A 17,274-nucleotide genomic window follows, 5' to 3' on the forward strand; every position below is an offset into this window, starting at 1 on the left:
TTGTGAATAGTGCCGCAATGAACATGCATGTGCATGTGTCTTTATAGCAGCATGATTTATAATCCTTTGGGTATATACCCAGTAATGGGATGTCTGGGTCCTATGGTACTTCTAGTTCTAGATCCTTGAGGAATCGCCATACTGTTTTCCATAATGGTTGAATTAGTTTACAATCCCATCAACAGTGTAAAAGTGTTCCTATTTCTCCACATCCTCTCCAGCACCTGTTGTTTCCAGACTTTTTAATGATTGCCATTCTAACTGGAGTGAGATTGTATCTCATTGTGGTTTTGATTTGCATTTCTCTGATGGCTAGTGATGATGAGCATTTTTTCCATGTGTCTGTTGGCTGTATGCATGCCTTCTTTTGAGAAATGTCTGTTCATATCCCTTGCCCACTTTTTGATGGGATTGTTTTTTTTTTTTTTCTTGTAAATTTGTTTGAGTTCTTTGTAGGTTCTGGATATTAGGCCTTTGTCAGATGAGTAGATTGCAAAAATTTTCTCCCATTCTGTAGGTTGCTTGTTCACTCTGATGGTAGTTTCTTTTGCTGTGTAGAAGCTCTTTAGTTTAATGAGATCCCATTTGTCAATTTTGGCTTTTGTTGCCGTTGCTTTTGATGTTTTAAACATGAAGTCCTTGCCCATGCGTATGTCCTGAATGGTAGGTATTACCTAGGTTTTCTTCTAGGGTTTTTATAGTATTAGGTCTAACATTTAAATTTTTTTTTTTTTATATTTTCTTGAAGTTCACTGAACTTTCTTAAACTACAGCTTTGAATTCCTTGCCAGATAGTTCATACATGTCGGTCTCTAGTGTGCATCACTGGCAGCTTATTTTGTCCCTTTGGTGATGTCATGTTTCCCTGATTGTCTTTTTGTATTGTGGTCAAGTGTTGCTGTCTACACGTTGAAGAAGTAGATATTTATTCCATTCTTCTCAGTTTGACTTTATTTTAGGTCATCGTTCAACAGTAAGTCTGTCTAGGGTTTCTGAGCAGACCATCTGGTATGGATTGCTGTTATTGGTGCAGTGCTGGGGAGTGCCCTAAGCCTAGAAGTGCTTTGGGTGGTGCAGCCCAGGCTGGAAAATTTTGGGCTCCCACAGCTGACCCAGCATCAGGCTTACTTTCATGGTTCCTAATGCTGTTGCAGTCCTGGGTGGTTCCTGAATCCCACGGCTGCTGTTGCCTGCTTGCCGCTAAGTATTTTCTGTAAAGGAAGGTCGCTGCAGTCATCTGTCGGTGATATGGGCCAGAACTCGAATTTTTCTCAAAGGACCATTGGATTCCTGTCTGGTACCAGTGTCAGTTTAGATGCTTAGATTGCAGGTACCTGTCAGGAATCAGAGTCCATGAGCGTTTTATAGTGGTAGATTTGTTGTTAAGCACAAAGGCAAATTTATATGTTCACTTCCCTCTCTATTTTTCAAGTAGACAGTATCTTTTTTTTTTTTGCTCTACTGCCTGACGTTGGGGGAGGGATTGATATGGGTAATGTAAAACATTCTTTACATCATCAATGTTTCTTTTTTAGTATTAGTCTATAGCAGGTACTATGATTTTTTGCTTGTTTTCTCATTTTTGAATGTATTTTCTTTCACATATGGCTAGTTCAAATTGATGTTTCTGTGAGGGTGGAGAATTACTGGAGAGCCCTACTTCACCATCTTCAGTGATTATATTTTTTGCATGTTCTATTGTCTGCTATGGAGTTATCTTTTGTAATTTTACAAATCTCTACTACTTTTTTTTTTTTTTTTTTTTTGAGACAGAGTCTAACGGTATCGCCCAGGCTGGAGTGCAGTGGCTCAATCTTGGTTCACTGCAACCTCTACTTCTTGTGTTCAAGTGATACTCCTGCCTCAGCCTCCCGAGTAGCTGGGACTACAGGTGCATGCCACCACGCCTGGCTAATTTTTTTGTATTTTTAGTAGAGACGGAGTTTCCCTGTGTTAGCCAAGATGGTCTTGATCTCCTGACCTCGTGATCCGCCTGCCTCTGCCTCCCCAAGTGCTGGGATTACAGGCGTGAGCCACCACGCCTGGCCAAATCTCTATTTACTCTTATACCATTTATATATTTTATCTTGTTCTTGGGATATTAAGGATTATAGACATCTGTGAGTTTTATAATAATTATTTCATATTTAAGACTTCTTGGGTTCAGAACTGTGTGTATTGGTGATATGAACACAGATGGTGCCCTTGTTAACCTGTAGGTAGTACATGATAGTCTCACAAGTCAGGAATACAACCTCAATACAGAAAAGAAGCTGATCCTGTTTCCTGAGTTTTATAAAAAATAGTCATCCTTTGATATCAGAGGGATTGGTTCCAGGACTCCTGATGAATACCAAAATCCACAGATGCTCAAGTTCCTTATAGTCAGCTTTTATATCTGTGGTTTCTGTATCGTTAGATTTAACCTACTGTGGATTGAATTTGATCCACAGTTGGTCAGATTTGTGAATGTGGAACCCACAGATATGAGGTGTTGAACATAGTGTCTTTATCTAGAAATACACATACTAGATGACATAGACATTCATTAAATAAAAAAGAAAAATAATAGGCTATTGATTTGCAGGTGCTGAGTATGGTTAAGAAGTGACATCTTGAATGTAGAAACATAATAGTAGAATAAGGGGTGAACTAGCAAAAGCATTGTATCTGTTGCTGTGAAAATATCCTTCTACTTCAGTAACTTTTGAGAAAATCATTATAATAGTTAATATAAGAGGCATCAAGAAAGATGTAAATAATGTTTAGAATTCTCAGTAATAACATATTATACTATCTATTACATTTGGATAGTTTTCAATGAGAATTTGTTTTCTAAAATTGGATATTTTAAGCTTTGGTTACATGTAAGATTTCTCTAGCATACTGTTTACAATGTTTCTGAATAGTGAAGTGCTACTATTACTTGTAAAAGTGTTAATGTACTGCTTAGCAGTTTTCTTAAAATACTTTTTGCTGAACTCTTTTCTAAGGCTAGAAGAGATACAAGCAAATAACACCTACGTTTAGACAAATATTACATGCACCTATTGTGGTTTTCTCATTATTTTCATTACAATGTGATGTTTTTATTGTGTACCTTATTTCATTTTTTGTTATCACATGAAAACTGGCATCATTCTTATGGTAGATAAATAACTGAGCATTTAAAAATCAACCTTGGATCCAGTGCAATAATACAGGACTGTTGTTTAAACACTAGTTTTAAAACTAGAGAAGAGTATAAAATGTGGTAATGGAAGTTTCCCCCATAATAATTACATTAAATGTTTGAATTCTCTTGTTTTCTGAATTTATTTTTGATTTTATAAATAGAACTACATCTGAAATACTTTTTTAAACCTTATTCATTATAAACCTTTCTCTCTTTCTCCCTCTTAGCAATCTTCCTGAGCTCTTTTCGGGTGCCATATGAGGAAATCAGAATGATGATATTGGAGGTAGATGAAACACGGTTGGCAGAGTCTATGATTCAGGTAAACAAACAGGCACAGCTTAAATTTCAATATTTCATTGCAAGCTTCTCATTAAATAGAAATCTGTAAGTGAAGCAAAATTCTTCACCCAAATCATTCAACTGGAAAATCATTGCTGCATAATTAGTTTTAGCATAACTTCTGCATTGCCAGGAGAGAAAGCTGCATCTTCTCTTAACTGCTCATGAAATATAATGCTATCAAATGATTGCATTTTAAGTATTTTAAGTTATTGTTTCTGAAAGGCAAATTGTTTAATTTTATGTTTTTATTTTTGTTATACTTTAGATTATTAATGTGTTACTTAAAATTTGTTTCTATAGCCCTTTTAGAATGTGTTTTTCTTTGGCTTATGAAGATATTATTATACGGTTTAGAAGATCGAGGGAGTTTTCATTTATAGTTACCTTTACTAACAATTCTTCTTTGAGTCATTTGGGCTACTACGAGTATTAGAGATTGTTTACATAGTATTTTGAATTTATTCAGAAGGCTAGAAGATTTTTGTTAATGATTTTTATTCATAGTATTTTCAAATGAATGCTAGCATCATGTTGAAGTTATTGCTGAGTTCCACATAAGAAATCAATAATGTATATCTTGATAAAATTTAAAGTTGGAGAATCAAAACACAAATTATATAGTGAGAGATTATCTTCAGCTTACCATCTTTTGTTCTGATATCGGATATATTTAGGAAAATGATTACTTAGCAATAAAAAGAAACCAAATACTTGTTAGTGCCAACAAGCAATTAAAATTATTTTGAACATTTTAACTAATCAATAAATTATATCTTTGGAAGTTGTTCTAAGTTTTGCCTTTCCTATCTTGTCTTCTAAATGTAGTGGTCATAATTTCACTAGTGATTTGTGCTGTGAGTCTCTGAGACTAATAAACTACCTGATTCAGCTGCTCTTATTTAAGCATTTTTTTCTCTTTCACTTTCTTTTTACTGGATTTTCATCTTCATTCATGTTGATTATGTGTGTGCCTTCTTGCTGGGAATAGATTCCAACTTCCTTAAATAAAATTTTTCTACTTAATACTTGTTTGTATTTCTTATAATGAATTAGTTAAATATTTACAGAGTAGCTTTTAGCTTGATTACATGAATGTTTTAAATGAACACGTCGTTTTGTTATATAATAGAAAAGAGATGATTTGCTTTTTAAAATTCATGTCTAACGTACATTCAGCTCCATATATTTTGTAACGTATTAGTTTTTTATTGGTACTGTAACAATTCACCAAAAACTTATTTGCTTAAAATAATACAAATGTATTATCTTACATTCCTGTAAAACAGAAGTCTGGTATTGGTCTTACTATGCTAACATCAAAGTACTGGCAGAATGGCCTGTGTTTCTTTTTGTAGGCTCTAGGGAAGAATCTGTTTGTATTTCCAGCTTCTCATGGTTGTTCATACTCCATGGCTAATAGAACCATTCCTTCATCTTCCAAGCCAGCAATCTTGCATTCCTCGATTCCTTTGTCTCACAGTCACATCTCCCTCCAGCTCTATTGTTTTTCTCTCTTCTACTTTTAAGAACTTTTTGATTACATTGGGTACATCCAAATAATTCAGGATAACCACTCTAAGGTCAGCTGATAGCAACTTTAATTCCATCTATAACCTAAATTCCCTTTGCCATGTAACTTAATATTTTCATAGGTGTTGGTGATTAGTCATGTACATCTTTAGGAATGGATGTCATTATTGTGCTTATCATACTTTCTAAATATAAAACCAGCCTTGGGTATTTCTAAAATGTAAAAATTTATTTTGAACATATATAAGGTTTTAATATATTCATTAAAAAGTAAAAATTTCTTGCTATTTGAACTCTTAATTTTAAAAGTATAGTCCTCATTTTAATGTGAAGAACTTCCTATTTGACCAGGGCATGGAAACAGAGCTTTATGTTGTAATAATCATGATTTTGGTTCTTTGTGTTCACTGTGATGGTTATATTTTGACATATTTAGTTATTTATTCGTATATATGTACAGGTCAGCAGTATGTCATTGTTTTGCCATTTTTCATGCCACTTTTCCACATCATTTCTTACCCATTTACTTTTGTTTGTCACACCAGTCATTTATTAATTCATTTTGCAAATAGTTTATTTTATGTACCATATTCAGGGCATTGTATTAGGCTCAATAATTTTTATTTTTTATTACCTTTGTTTCTTTTTGAGACAGAATGAGACTCTGTCACCGAGGCTGGAGTGCAATGGTGTGATCTCAGCTCAGTGCAACCTCCGCCTCCCGGGTTCAAGCTCTTCTTCTGCCTCAGCCTCCTGAGTAGCTGGAATTTCAGGCGCCCGCTACCATGCGCAGCTAATTTTTGTATTTTTAGTAGAAATGGGGTTTCACCAGGTTGGCCAGGCTGGTTTTGAACTCTTGATCTCAAGTGATCTGCCCACCTTGGCCTCTCAAAGTGCTGGATTACAGGCGTGAGCCGCAGCACCCGGCTGTATGTTAGGCTCAATAAGAATTAGACTTGATCTTCTTGGAATTTATGATTTGGCAAGGGAAATGATATTTACATACATAATTGTAAAGCAAGGAAAGCAAAGTTTTAAGATTGGTTTAGACCTATAGAATATATTGAGGGCGTATGCTTTGTGAGTGTACATGTGGAGGCAAGGGTACGTAAAGGTTGAATAAGTATAGATGTAGAATAGAGCAGAGGAGTTGCATGAAAAATGTAGTGAGAGGCAATTGTTTTGGCAGTAATAATACTGTGGGCTGTGAGGGAAGCTGGGCATGTGTGCATATCTGTGCAGAATTTAGCTGAACAAGAGCTTAAGATTTGCAAAGGGTATGGGGAATTTGTAAGGGGAGAAACAAAGGGAGATTGCGACCATGCACTTAAAATCACAATGGTATTTTTATGTTAGAATGTAAAATTAATGAAGTGAAAAAATTTAAAAAGTTTGGATTAAAGATGAAAATCTAATTATATATGAGCTATTCAGGGGGATTTGATTGTCATCTAAAAGGATGCTAAAGAAATTCAGAAGCCTGAAGTAATAAAATCTAACTCACAATCCAGCCGTCAACTAGAATGGGTCAAAAGAAAATATAAACAACCATGTCTTTTGGTCTCAAGCAATTCCGCTAAGAGAAATTTCTGTTTATGCGGGGAAATCATATACTTTTATTTTTATTCAATTTGATATTATTAGTAGTGAATACTTGTTTAGGGATGATCTTAAAATGCCACTTTTTGTTTTGTTTTGTTTTTGGCCAGTTAACCAAGTTTTTGTCCAAAGGTACACAGTGAGTCAATAACTTATTCTTTGATCTAATTGCTTTTGATGTATAACATTCTCTAACAGTATTTTTAACTAATAACACCTTTGGGGAATTTCTCCCCATAAATCTATATAGCATGATTTAGGCTTAATTATAGTTTGTATTCGACTTTGGGCTTGTACAGAATTTACTTATGCTGTAATTTGGAATTGTGAGCACCAACCACTCTTTTTTATCTTATTTTTAATATCAATGCACTAACTTCTTGTAACACTATTATAGTTGACTGTATTTTGATACAGAGGATCTATATAGACTTTGTCCAAGGGATTGTTTAATCATTTAAGTTCTATCAGGAAGACATAGTCTTGTGTATTCCTTTAATCTTTCTTCAAGTAGTTCTGTTGTTGAAGTGTGTGGCTTACTTAAGTTTCTAAAGGACCTCTACATGCCTTTTATCTGCAAGGTATATCAATCATCATGTGTCTTCAACACCTTTTAAAATTTCTTTCACATCAGAAAAGTTACTTTGTTTTAGAGACATCTTCAGTTTTTAATATTAAAACTGTAATCCTATTAGTAAATCTTGCAAGCACTGCCATTAAAATTCCCTTGATTTCTATTCTGTCCCTTCCCATGCCTTTTTGTAACAATATGATGATTTCTTTTATACCCCTGAGTGAAGTGTTAAAATATGTTTGGCTTTGCCTGAAATTTCTGACATTTAATTCCCTAAAGCTGAAATGTAATGGATCACATTCATCCAGGTGAGAAAGCTGTTCCTTTGGTATAGGTTGAGTTCTCTTTCTCAATTATATAGCTAATCAAATAAACATTCAGTTTCAGTAGTGCTTGATTTGAATATATAATAACTCCAGGATAGAGAAATGGAAAATTGACTGTTTTCAAGATGCAGGGAATTTTCCTTAAGGCTTATTAGGAGGTAGGTTACCTAGAAATAAAACTGAAGATTAACTTCACTGGTTTTCTTTCAGTAGTTTTTAAATTATATTTTTAAAATTCAAGAAGTACATTTAGTGAAGATCTTTCCTTCTGGTTTTAATTTTTAGAACTTAATAAAGCATCTTCCTGATCAAGAGCAATTAAATTCATTGTCTCAGTTCAAGAGTGAATATAACAACTTATGTGAACCTGAGCAGTTTGCTGTCGTGGTAAGTACCGAGTCTCAGAGAGGATTTTTATACTGTGCCAAACAAGAGAACCTGTCAAGTGTTTTTATATCGCCAAATGTAAAAAAGCATGTAAGCAATCACCTACATTTCATATCCATCTTACTTTTTTTTAACTTAAGGTTATTCATGTGAAATTATCTTGATTTAAAATATACATTGAAACTCTGGCATTAAGTGAAGTCCAAAGGGCTTTTGAAGAGTGTATGTATAATTTCTTTTGCTCTCTATTTAATGTCAAAATGTAAAATAAAACTGTACTTCTTATGAATAGAGAGGTATATTTGTGATTTATTCTAGAGCTGTGTATTCCAACATATTGCAAGAGTAGCTTCAGTTTCTCTTTCTGATCACTTACTTGAATTCAACTCATAGTAGACTGAAATTATAAATATAGCCTCTTTCTTAGCAATGAAGATGAAAAATGAATTCACTTTAGAAAATCTTTGAGGTACCTTGATAATCATCTTGTTCCAGCCTTTTATTTATAGAAGCTGGGGTCTAAAGTGGTGAAAAATAATTTCCAATGGCATATATTAGCTGTATTGCAACTTAAAATTTTAAGATTTTTATCAAGATTTCTTTTCTGTGCTTTTTTATCCTACCGTCAAATTATTATTTTTAGGTTGGTTACACTTTGTCATTATAACAATATTATAGTGTTGTTTCTCTAGTAAGATTATTTTCCCCTTTCATCTTCAGTTATATTAATAATCTCCAGGAATTTTGTTTGACAGAATTTTAAAAATTCAGGTTGATTTACTTAATAGCTGTGCCTGCACCTCATATTTGGCATGTTGTAGACATTTGCTTTTAAATTCCTTCCTATCTCTTCATAAACACACTCTACTCCTCGCTACCACCAAAGTTAAAAAAAAAAAAACTCCAAATAGAACACAAAAGGAAAAAGCATGATTTTCCTTATTCACAGTCTATTTTTTTTTTTTTAATACTTGAGAGAGAATCTTGCTCTATCACCCAGACTGGAGTGCAAGTGATGCGATCGACTCACCACAACCTGCGCATCCCGGGTTCAAGTGATTCTCCTGCCTCAACCTCCTGATTAGCTGGGACTACAGGCGCCAGCCACTACACACAGCTATTTTTTTGTGTTTTTAGTAGAGACAAGGTTTCAACACATTGGCCAGGCTGGTCTCAAACTCCTGACCTCAGGTGATCCACCTGCCTCTGCTTCCCAAAGTTCTGGGATTACAGATGTGAGCCACCCTGCCGGGCCTGTTCTAAAACTTTTAAACTCATTGTCTGTAAGAAAACAAAAAAAGTTTTTGCTTTTTAATCCAATTCTTGAGGGTATTCTCTTCCCTGCCTGCCCTTTTTCTGTCTCCTTTTTTCTGTATTTCCTTGCTTGCTTTCTTTTCTATTATCTGGTCAGTTTGTCTATTTGACACTCTATTTGCCATGTCTTCCATATGAGAATAGGTGGATAAGGGAGAATTTGCATTACATTTTAACCACAGACTATTTAGAGTGTTTGTTTTTACCTATGTTTTGACACTTGAATTAAAATAATATGTTAAATTACAATTTTGAAATATTTCCCATATATATTAAATCTGATACCATGCAGGGTTATATGAAAATGCCTATCTAACAAGTAGCTTTTTTTTTTTTTTTTTTTTTTTTTTTGAGACGGAGTCTCGCTCTGTCACCGAGGCTGGAGTGCAGTGGCCGGATCTCAGCTGACTGCAAGCTCCGCCTCCCGGGTTCACGCCATTCTCCTGCCTCAGCCTCCCGAGTAGCTGGGACTACAGGCGTCCGCCACCTCGCCCGGCTAGTTTTTTGTATTTTTTAGTAGAGACGGGGTTTCACCATGTTAACCAGGATGGTCTCGATCTCCTGACCTCGTGATCCGCCCGCCTCGGCCTCCCAAAGTGCTGGGATTACAGGCTTGAGCCACCGCGCCCGGCCACAAGTAGCTTTTTATGTTGCCTATCATTATAGTAAAGATTTATAACTACTGTGTTCTAGTGATTCAAGAAGACTGCTCAAATTTGCAGATATTTTCAATTTACTTAAAATCGCCATGTTATGCCTTGTTAAGAGTTCACATCAAAGAGCTTTGATTTACAAAGAGTGTACTTTTAGGGATCAGCAGTTAAAACAAATGTATTCCCAGATACCAATGCTAAAGGTAATAGTTTTGATTTTAAGATGGGAATGGACCACTTCCCTTTCAGGACATGTCAACTCAAACTTGATCTGGAATCTACACATTCCATGCTGGGTCATACCTGAGTGCCATTGGAATATAATTTGGAAAGTGTAATGGTGTTGAAAAACATCCTCTATAAGCAGTATGAACAATGCTTTAGTCACCTATTGATTATGACAATATACTCTTGAACAAATTGTTTTAACTTCTGGTTTCTGTGGTACTAATATTTTAAAAGGTAATTGTATTGGTGGAAAAATCAGACTGAAAGTTGAGGAACAAAATGAAATATTTTTGTTTTGTTCTATTTTTTGTCAAGTAGTAATGTTCTTAGATTTTACCTTTTTCCCTTTCTATTTTTCACCATTTCCAATCTGGCTCCCACTACTTCTCAACTTCTGCTCTCCAAAAAGAAGTTGGAAACCTGCTTAAAGATCCAAACAATCCTTGATAATTAACTACCCCCCCACCCCCACCAAAAAAAAAAAAAAAAAACTGGACAAAGAGTGTTAGACAGTCTGGAATGTCTGAAATTTTCTGTACTCCTTTCTAGATTAAACACTTTTGCTAACTTACTAAACAATGATGTGTTTTCAGTTTATCAACATTGTATCAGTAATACAGTAATTTGATGATTTTAAGAAATTGATTATAATTACCATATATATTTCTGTAAGTCTTCCATAATATTATTTCATTTTTAAAGTAATAAACTTTTTGAAGTGTTTGTATAAAAAATGGGCAATTAACTTGAAGTGAACTAAACTCCAGATATCTACAAGACATCCTTGCCTTAAAAACATGTTTACTTCTTGATTTAGCCTAGATTTAAAGTGTGTTAGAAATGTACTAATCATTTTTACCTCAGAAGTCATCACACAGTTAGAAATAAGAAAAAGTCAAGAGTTTGGGTTAATGTTAGTGCTTTCCCAGCTCCAAATAGGACCAAAGCTTGACTTTTCATTTGTTTTTCACTGAATAAAAATTAACTGTTAACTCTTTCATGTTTAAGTTCCATAGACTGATGTTGTGATTTCCAGCAATTTCATTTGAACAAAAATTAGTTAAAATTCTACAATTTTTACTTGCCACTAAGTTTGTTTTCTTTTATCCAGTTATGTGAATTCATTAATTTGATTCACATTAATTACAAATTTTTCTGAAAGGTTGTGTTTATTTAAACTGTCACCCAAACTTGAGACAGTAGATTAAATTCAGTCAAGTTGCTTGCATTATATAATGAACTTTAATTCTCCATAAGAATTAGTTAAAAAACATAAGGTGTAGCTCCACCGGGACATTGATGTTTATTTATGTTATTTTCTTTTTGATAGGCAGGGTGTAAAAGTAACACATCTAAAATATTAGTAACCAATGTCAATTAAGGTCAATTAGCATATATAGTTAGTATACTGGAAATGTCTTACTTTTTTTTTTTTTTTTTTTGTGATACGGAGTCTAGCTCTGTCATCAGGCTGGAGTGCAGTGGTGTGATCTTGGCTCACTGCAACCTCTGCCTCCTGGGTTCAAGTGATTCTCCTGCCTCAGCTACCCTAGTAGCTGGAACTACAGATGCACACCACCAAGCCAAGCTAATTTTTTTTTGTATTTTTAGTACACATGGGGTTTCACTATGTTGGCCAGGATGATCTTAATCTCTTGACCTTGTGATCCACCCACCTCGGTCTCCCAAGGTGCTGGGATTACAGGTGTGAACCACTGTGCCCGGCCATATGTCTTACTTTTATCATGTATTACTTAGATACAGTTTTCCGGGCCTCTATATCCTATAGAGTATGGTATACAAATTTACTATGGGAACTATTATGTCAATTTCTATTAACTTGTATATCCTTGAAACTTTTGACCACTAAACCATTAATATTCTTTTTTTTCATGTTTTCTGTAATATAGACTTTATGTTCATATTTATGTCTCTGTTGAAATTGGAAGCAAAATTATTTAATGCTGATATTACCTCTCTTTCTGGTTAAGAGTCTTAAATGTATATGTAGTAGACATGGATACTTTTTGTGGTACTCAGTTCTTAGTCTTTCATCTGTCACTTATATAGTAATTCAGAAACTTAAGTTACCTTCTAAAACTGATCTCCTTGTGGTTCTTATGACTGGCCATGCACTCATTTGATCAGGATAGCTCTCAAGGTGTTCTAGCACTGATCATCCATGTGTGGGGTGAAGTAGTGCTGGTGACATGTGGTCGTAGGTTGACTTGTACCTGTTAGGATTGAAATCCAGTTATATGATTTCAAGGCCTTAGAGCTTAATTATATTATTGACTTTTTTTTTGTATATGATCATATATTTATTTGTCCTATGTTTTCTAGGAGATTTTGGTATATGAAAAGTAACACATCAAAAATCCAATAACTCTCATTTAATGCTAAAAGACTAAGGATCCTAGCCAATGGTGTTTTAGAGGAGTGCACTGAGAGGTGGTCTATCTCATGTAGTGGCTTGTAATGAATAAGGCCATTTATATGCTGTTTTTGTTTGTTTAGGTTCTGGGCAGAGGACAGTGAATACTGACTAATGTGCTTAATTTGAAATATTCTTGGCCGGGCGCGGTGGCTCAAGCCTGTAATCCCAGCACTTTGGGAGGCCGAGACGGGTGGATCACGAGGTCAGGAGATCGAGACCATCCTGGCTAACACGGTGAAACCCCGTCTCTACTAAAAAATACAAAAAAATAGCCGGGCGAGGTGGCGGGTGCCTGTAGTCCCAGCTACTCGGGAGGCTGAGGCAGGAGAATGGCGTAAACCCGGGAGGCGGAGCTTGCAGTCAGCTGAGATCCGGCCACTGCACTCCAGCCTGGACCACAAAGCGAGACTCCGTCTCAAAAAAAAAAAAAAAAAAAAGAAATATTCTTTTCCCTGGACAGTCCAGGACAAAATTTTCTTATGGAGAAATTGATTTATATTTGAGAGGCAATAGCCTTCTCTTTTACTCAGCTTAATTTTCTATCACTAGATTAACAAATGAAAATATACTTTGTCATTAATTGGAGTCATTGCTTGTGTCTCTTCTTGGGTTCTTTCCATCCCTGTTTATACCCAACACCTTCTCGTCCATCTTTCCAAAATATTACCTACTTACCAAAGGTTGGTTCCGGTGGAGTAGAGCCTGACTTTAGTTGTATGACTACATTTCTTGTATTTGTAGGCTTTCTTTGATCAATAAGCTATTAGGTAAAATCACTGTGCTCACAGTGGCATGATTTAACTGTGAGAAATGATTTATATAAATATACAGTGGATCAGAAGATTAGCTGAAGTTTGGAAAGAAGCCTAAAAATTTGCAGTTGAAGCTTGGTGTACTAGACTTTCTTTGATTAAAAATTCTAGGTTTTTGAGTATTTGTCTCTGCGTTATTTAATTCTGTTAAGCTTCCTGTTCTTCAAAGAAATCAAACATAGGAAGATTGAATCGAACAGATGTCTTGTTTGTGTGCTGTATTTTGATCTACCACCATTTGGTGTCACTGTAGGGCAGGGCTTTTAAACTTTGTGCAGCTGAGGCCTTTTTAATGAAAAATATTGTAGGAAGTTCATGCATATCTCCCTGCATTAAAAATCCCTTGCTTTAAAATACATCATATATTCTTGTTGTAAAACATTCAAATAACATAAAAATATCGAATATAACGTAGATATCCACTGTATCCCACTGCCTCATTTCATTCCACACAAATGATCATTTTTAACAATCTGTTGGACTTCTAATTCCATTTCTATGTATTTACCAATGTGTGCATGTTCATATGAACATTAAAAAAAATCCATTGTTCTGAAACTTTTTGGCTGTGTCATATGTTTTGAATATGTTTTTCATGTTGTACTGTTTTTAAATTCTTGCATTGTATTTCATAGCCCGTATTATGATTTTTCCTTTTAATCATTTTCTTAATGAAGGACACTTACTTGTAGTTTCCCTCCCTGCCTCAGGTTTTTAAAAAAATAATTCTGTATGCATCTTTATATATGTATTTGAAGGCAGTGCATTAGTATTGCACATGGTCTGGGTTTAAATCCTAGCTGTACCTCTTCCTAGCTATACAATTTTTGGAAGTTACTCATTTTTTCGTATCTCCGTTTTCTTATTTATGAAGTAGGACTATTTTAGTTTCCTGTTGCTGCTATAACCAATTAACCACAAACTTAGTGACTTAAAACAACACAAGTTTATGATCTTACAATTCTGGACATCAGTAGTCCAAAATGGTTTAACTTGGGTACATTCCTTCTGAGGACTCTAGGGGAAAAATTTATTTCCTTACTTTTTCCAGCTTTGAGAAGCTGTTTGCATTCCTTGGCTCATGGTTCAGCATGCTCTGACTTCTATTTTTGTCGTCACAACCCCTTCTCTTACCCTCCTGCTTCCCTTATAAGGACCCTGTGATTATATTGGGCCTTCCCAGATAATCCAAGATAATCTTCCCCATCTCAGGATCCTTAATGACCTCTGCAAATTCCCTTTTGCTAGGTAAGGTAACACATTCAAAAGTTTCGGGTATTAGGACATGGATATCTTTGAGGGACATTATTTTGCCTGTAACAGGGACAATAATAGTGCCTACCTACTTTGTATCGTTCTGAATATTAAATAAATTGAGAGTGAATAGGTGTAAATCATCTCACAATCATACTTAGTCTTTGAATTGCTAAATTGAAAGACCTTTTTAATCTTGCTAGTTACTGTCAAATTGTCTTTCAATAAGGCATGTGACCTTATACTTTTTTTGGTTTTTTTTTTTTTTTTTTTGGAGATGGAGTCTCACTCTGTCACCCAGGCTGGAGTGCAGTAGTGCGATTTTGGCTCACTGCAAGCTCCGCCTTCCGGGTTCACACCATTCTCCTGCCTCAACCTCCTGAGTAGCTGGAACTACAGGCGCCCAGCACCATGCTCAACTAATTTTTTGTATTTTTAGTAGAGATGGGGTTTCACCGTGTTAGCCAGGATGGTCTCGATCTCCTGACCTCATGATCTGCCCGCCTCAGCCTCCCAAAGTGCTGGGATTATGGGCGTGAGCCACCACTCCTGGCAGAGCTTACCCTTTTATGAATAATGTAAGTGAGGATTCTTTCCTTGCATAATCACTGATACTGTTTTTCTTTTTTGGTTGGTGACTTTTATTTTACTTATTTCATATTTCCTGGTTATTAAATGAGATTGAAGCAGTTATTATATATTTATTGGTTGTTTATATTTTTTCTTAGAATTGCCTATTAATATTGTTTATTTTCCTATTTTATTGCCTTATAGCTTGTAAGAGCTCCTTATATATTCCATAGTGCTACTCTTGTAAATATTTGCAGTTTTTCTCACTGCCTCTTACTTGTCTTTTTACTTTTATTTATGATGTCTGCTGTATCTTGCATCTTTGAAGTTTGGTTTTAAAAGTGAATTAAAATAAAGAAGATCTGTATAACTCTCTTAACGATAGAGATGTGATTTTTTTTTAGGGACACATTGGTCCTTTGTACATGGTAGGTGCATGGAAAATAGCAGTTGATTAATTCTTTAATTTGATTAAATAGAGGATCTTGTAAAGATGTAAAATGGAGAATGAAATGCCCCTAAATGAGTTTCACTGACTCTAAATTCCTTCAGTTGCTCCCCGAGACTTTCACACTGATACCCAAAATTCTTAGAATAGCATTAGAACTTTTAAAAAAAGTATCATTTAGGTAAACTGATACAACATATGGCATATATTTAAAGTGTAGCAGTTGATTAATTTTGACATATGAAAACGTCCATGAAATGATTACAACAATCAAGATAATGAACATACCCATTACCCCTAAATGTTTCCTCAGGCTCATCTCTAATCTCATCCTTTCCACCCGGCATTACGTCTTTAAATGAAGCAGTTCCTGCCATTCACCTTCTACCTCCTATCTTACTTTTTTCTCTCTGCCTCATCATTGCTAGACAATTTGTTGAGCTCTGAAACCATCATGCTCAAGCCTGTCAATATTCCGCCTTTCCCTTCTTTCCCCTTTGAGGAAGCCTCTTTGGGGAGCTTTCCCTAACACTTCATTCTATACAAAATTCAGTATCTTTCCTCTTTGTTACCACAGAACCCTGTACATATCTCTAAATAGCTTGCATTATACTGGAATATAAGTGTGATTTTACAAGTCACAGTCTTCATTTGTTCTCTGAACTTTTTGACAGGCTAGAGTGTATTGTGCTCATCTTTCTATTCACAGCACATGGCACATCTACTGGCACATAGTGTCACATAATATATACATATAGGTTAAGTGAATGTAAGAAATAAGGAAGTGTTGAACAGAAAGGATGGAAAAAATATAGCAAGAACCATAAAATGAAAACAGTGTTTTTAAAAATCATGTTGAATATTTTTGATATTTTTGTTAAAAATGAATCTGTAGATGATTTCTCTATGAGTGAAAATGGATTAATTCAAAAGTAGACCAAGAAATCAATAACTTGGTGCATAATTCACCTTTTTTTTTTTTTGTTTTAAAGAACAGAACTTAAACCCTAAGTGATCTTGCCATTTAACTTGTAGGTTTGTCTAGTACAACACCTTTTAGATGGAGCGTGTTCCTGATCTTTACCTCAGAAAGCCATGTTGTTTTGAGTGTGACTACTCATGGCATTCTATACAAATACTTGTTTTAGTACTTAGTGCTTTTATTTCATAACAGATGTTGAGGAAATTGTGATTTGGTATAAGAATCATGGCTTACTGAAACACTTACAAAAAACATTAACCAAGATAGGTGAAAGGATATCTCCACCAAACCAACGCTTTCCCAGACTAAATATCTCCAGGTCTTTCTTGCATTCCTCAGGTGTTGAATATTTCAAGGCTTTGCAAATGTCCAGATACAAAATCAGTCATGTTTCCCAGAGTTCAATCTCCTAACAAAAGGCAAACAGTTACTCTGATATAATTTTTTTCAAGAACCCATTTTAGTTTCTTGTAATTACTACTGCCTTTTCTCTAATAATTCATCTTTGATCTTGTCTGTCAATTACATAAATTGTGCCAGTCTGAAGTTGGCAGAATCTACCGTCTTCTCTTCCTGGAAAAGAGAAGTTCCTTTCATCCACTGCTACTGCTTTGTCCAGTTGTCCAAGGTCCCTCAAGTT

General features: G+C 35.0%; 1 protein-coding gene across 8 annotated transcripts in view; it reads left to right on the forward strand.

The window, feature by feature from the left end:
- LOC105485577 (diaphanous related formin 3) overlaps window positions 1–17,274 on the forward strand; it is a 498,294-nt gene that overhangs the window by 246,789 nt on the left and 234,231 nt on the right. For all 8 annotated transcript variants that reach the window (XR_011614754.1, XM_071081265.1, XM_071081266.1 and 5 more), the window contains 2 exons: window positions 3,403–3,497; window positions 7,835–7,936. Coding sequence is in view for 7 of the 8 variants with exons in the window: in XM_071081265.1 (XP_070937366.1) it covers window positions 3,403–3,497; window positions 7,835–7,936 (197 nt within the window). In the remaining variant the exon portion in view is untranslated. The remainder of the gene's footprint in view (window positions 1–3,402; window positions 3,498–7,834; window positions 7,937–17,274) is intronic.

Source organism: Macaca nemestrina, chromosome 16, assembly GCF_043159975.1.
Source record: "Macaca nemestrina isolate mMacNem1 chromosome 16, mMacNem.hap1, whole genome shotgun sequence".
Taxonomy (NCBI): Eukaryota; Metazoa; Chordata; class Mammalia; order Primates; family Cercopithecidae; genus Macaca; species Macaca nemestrina.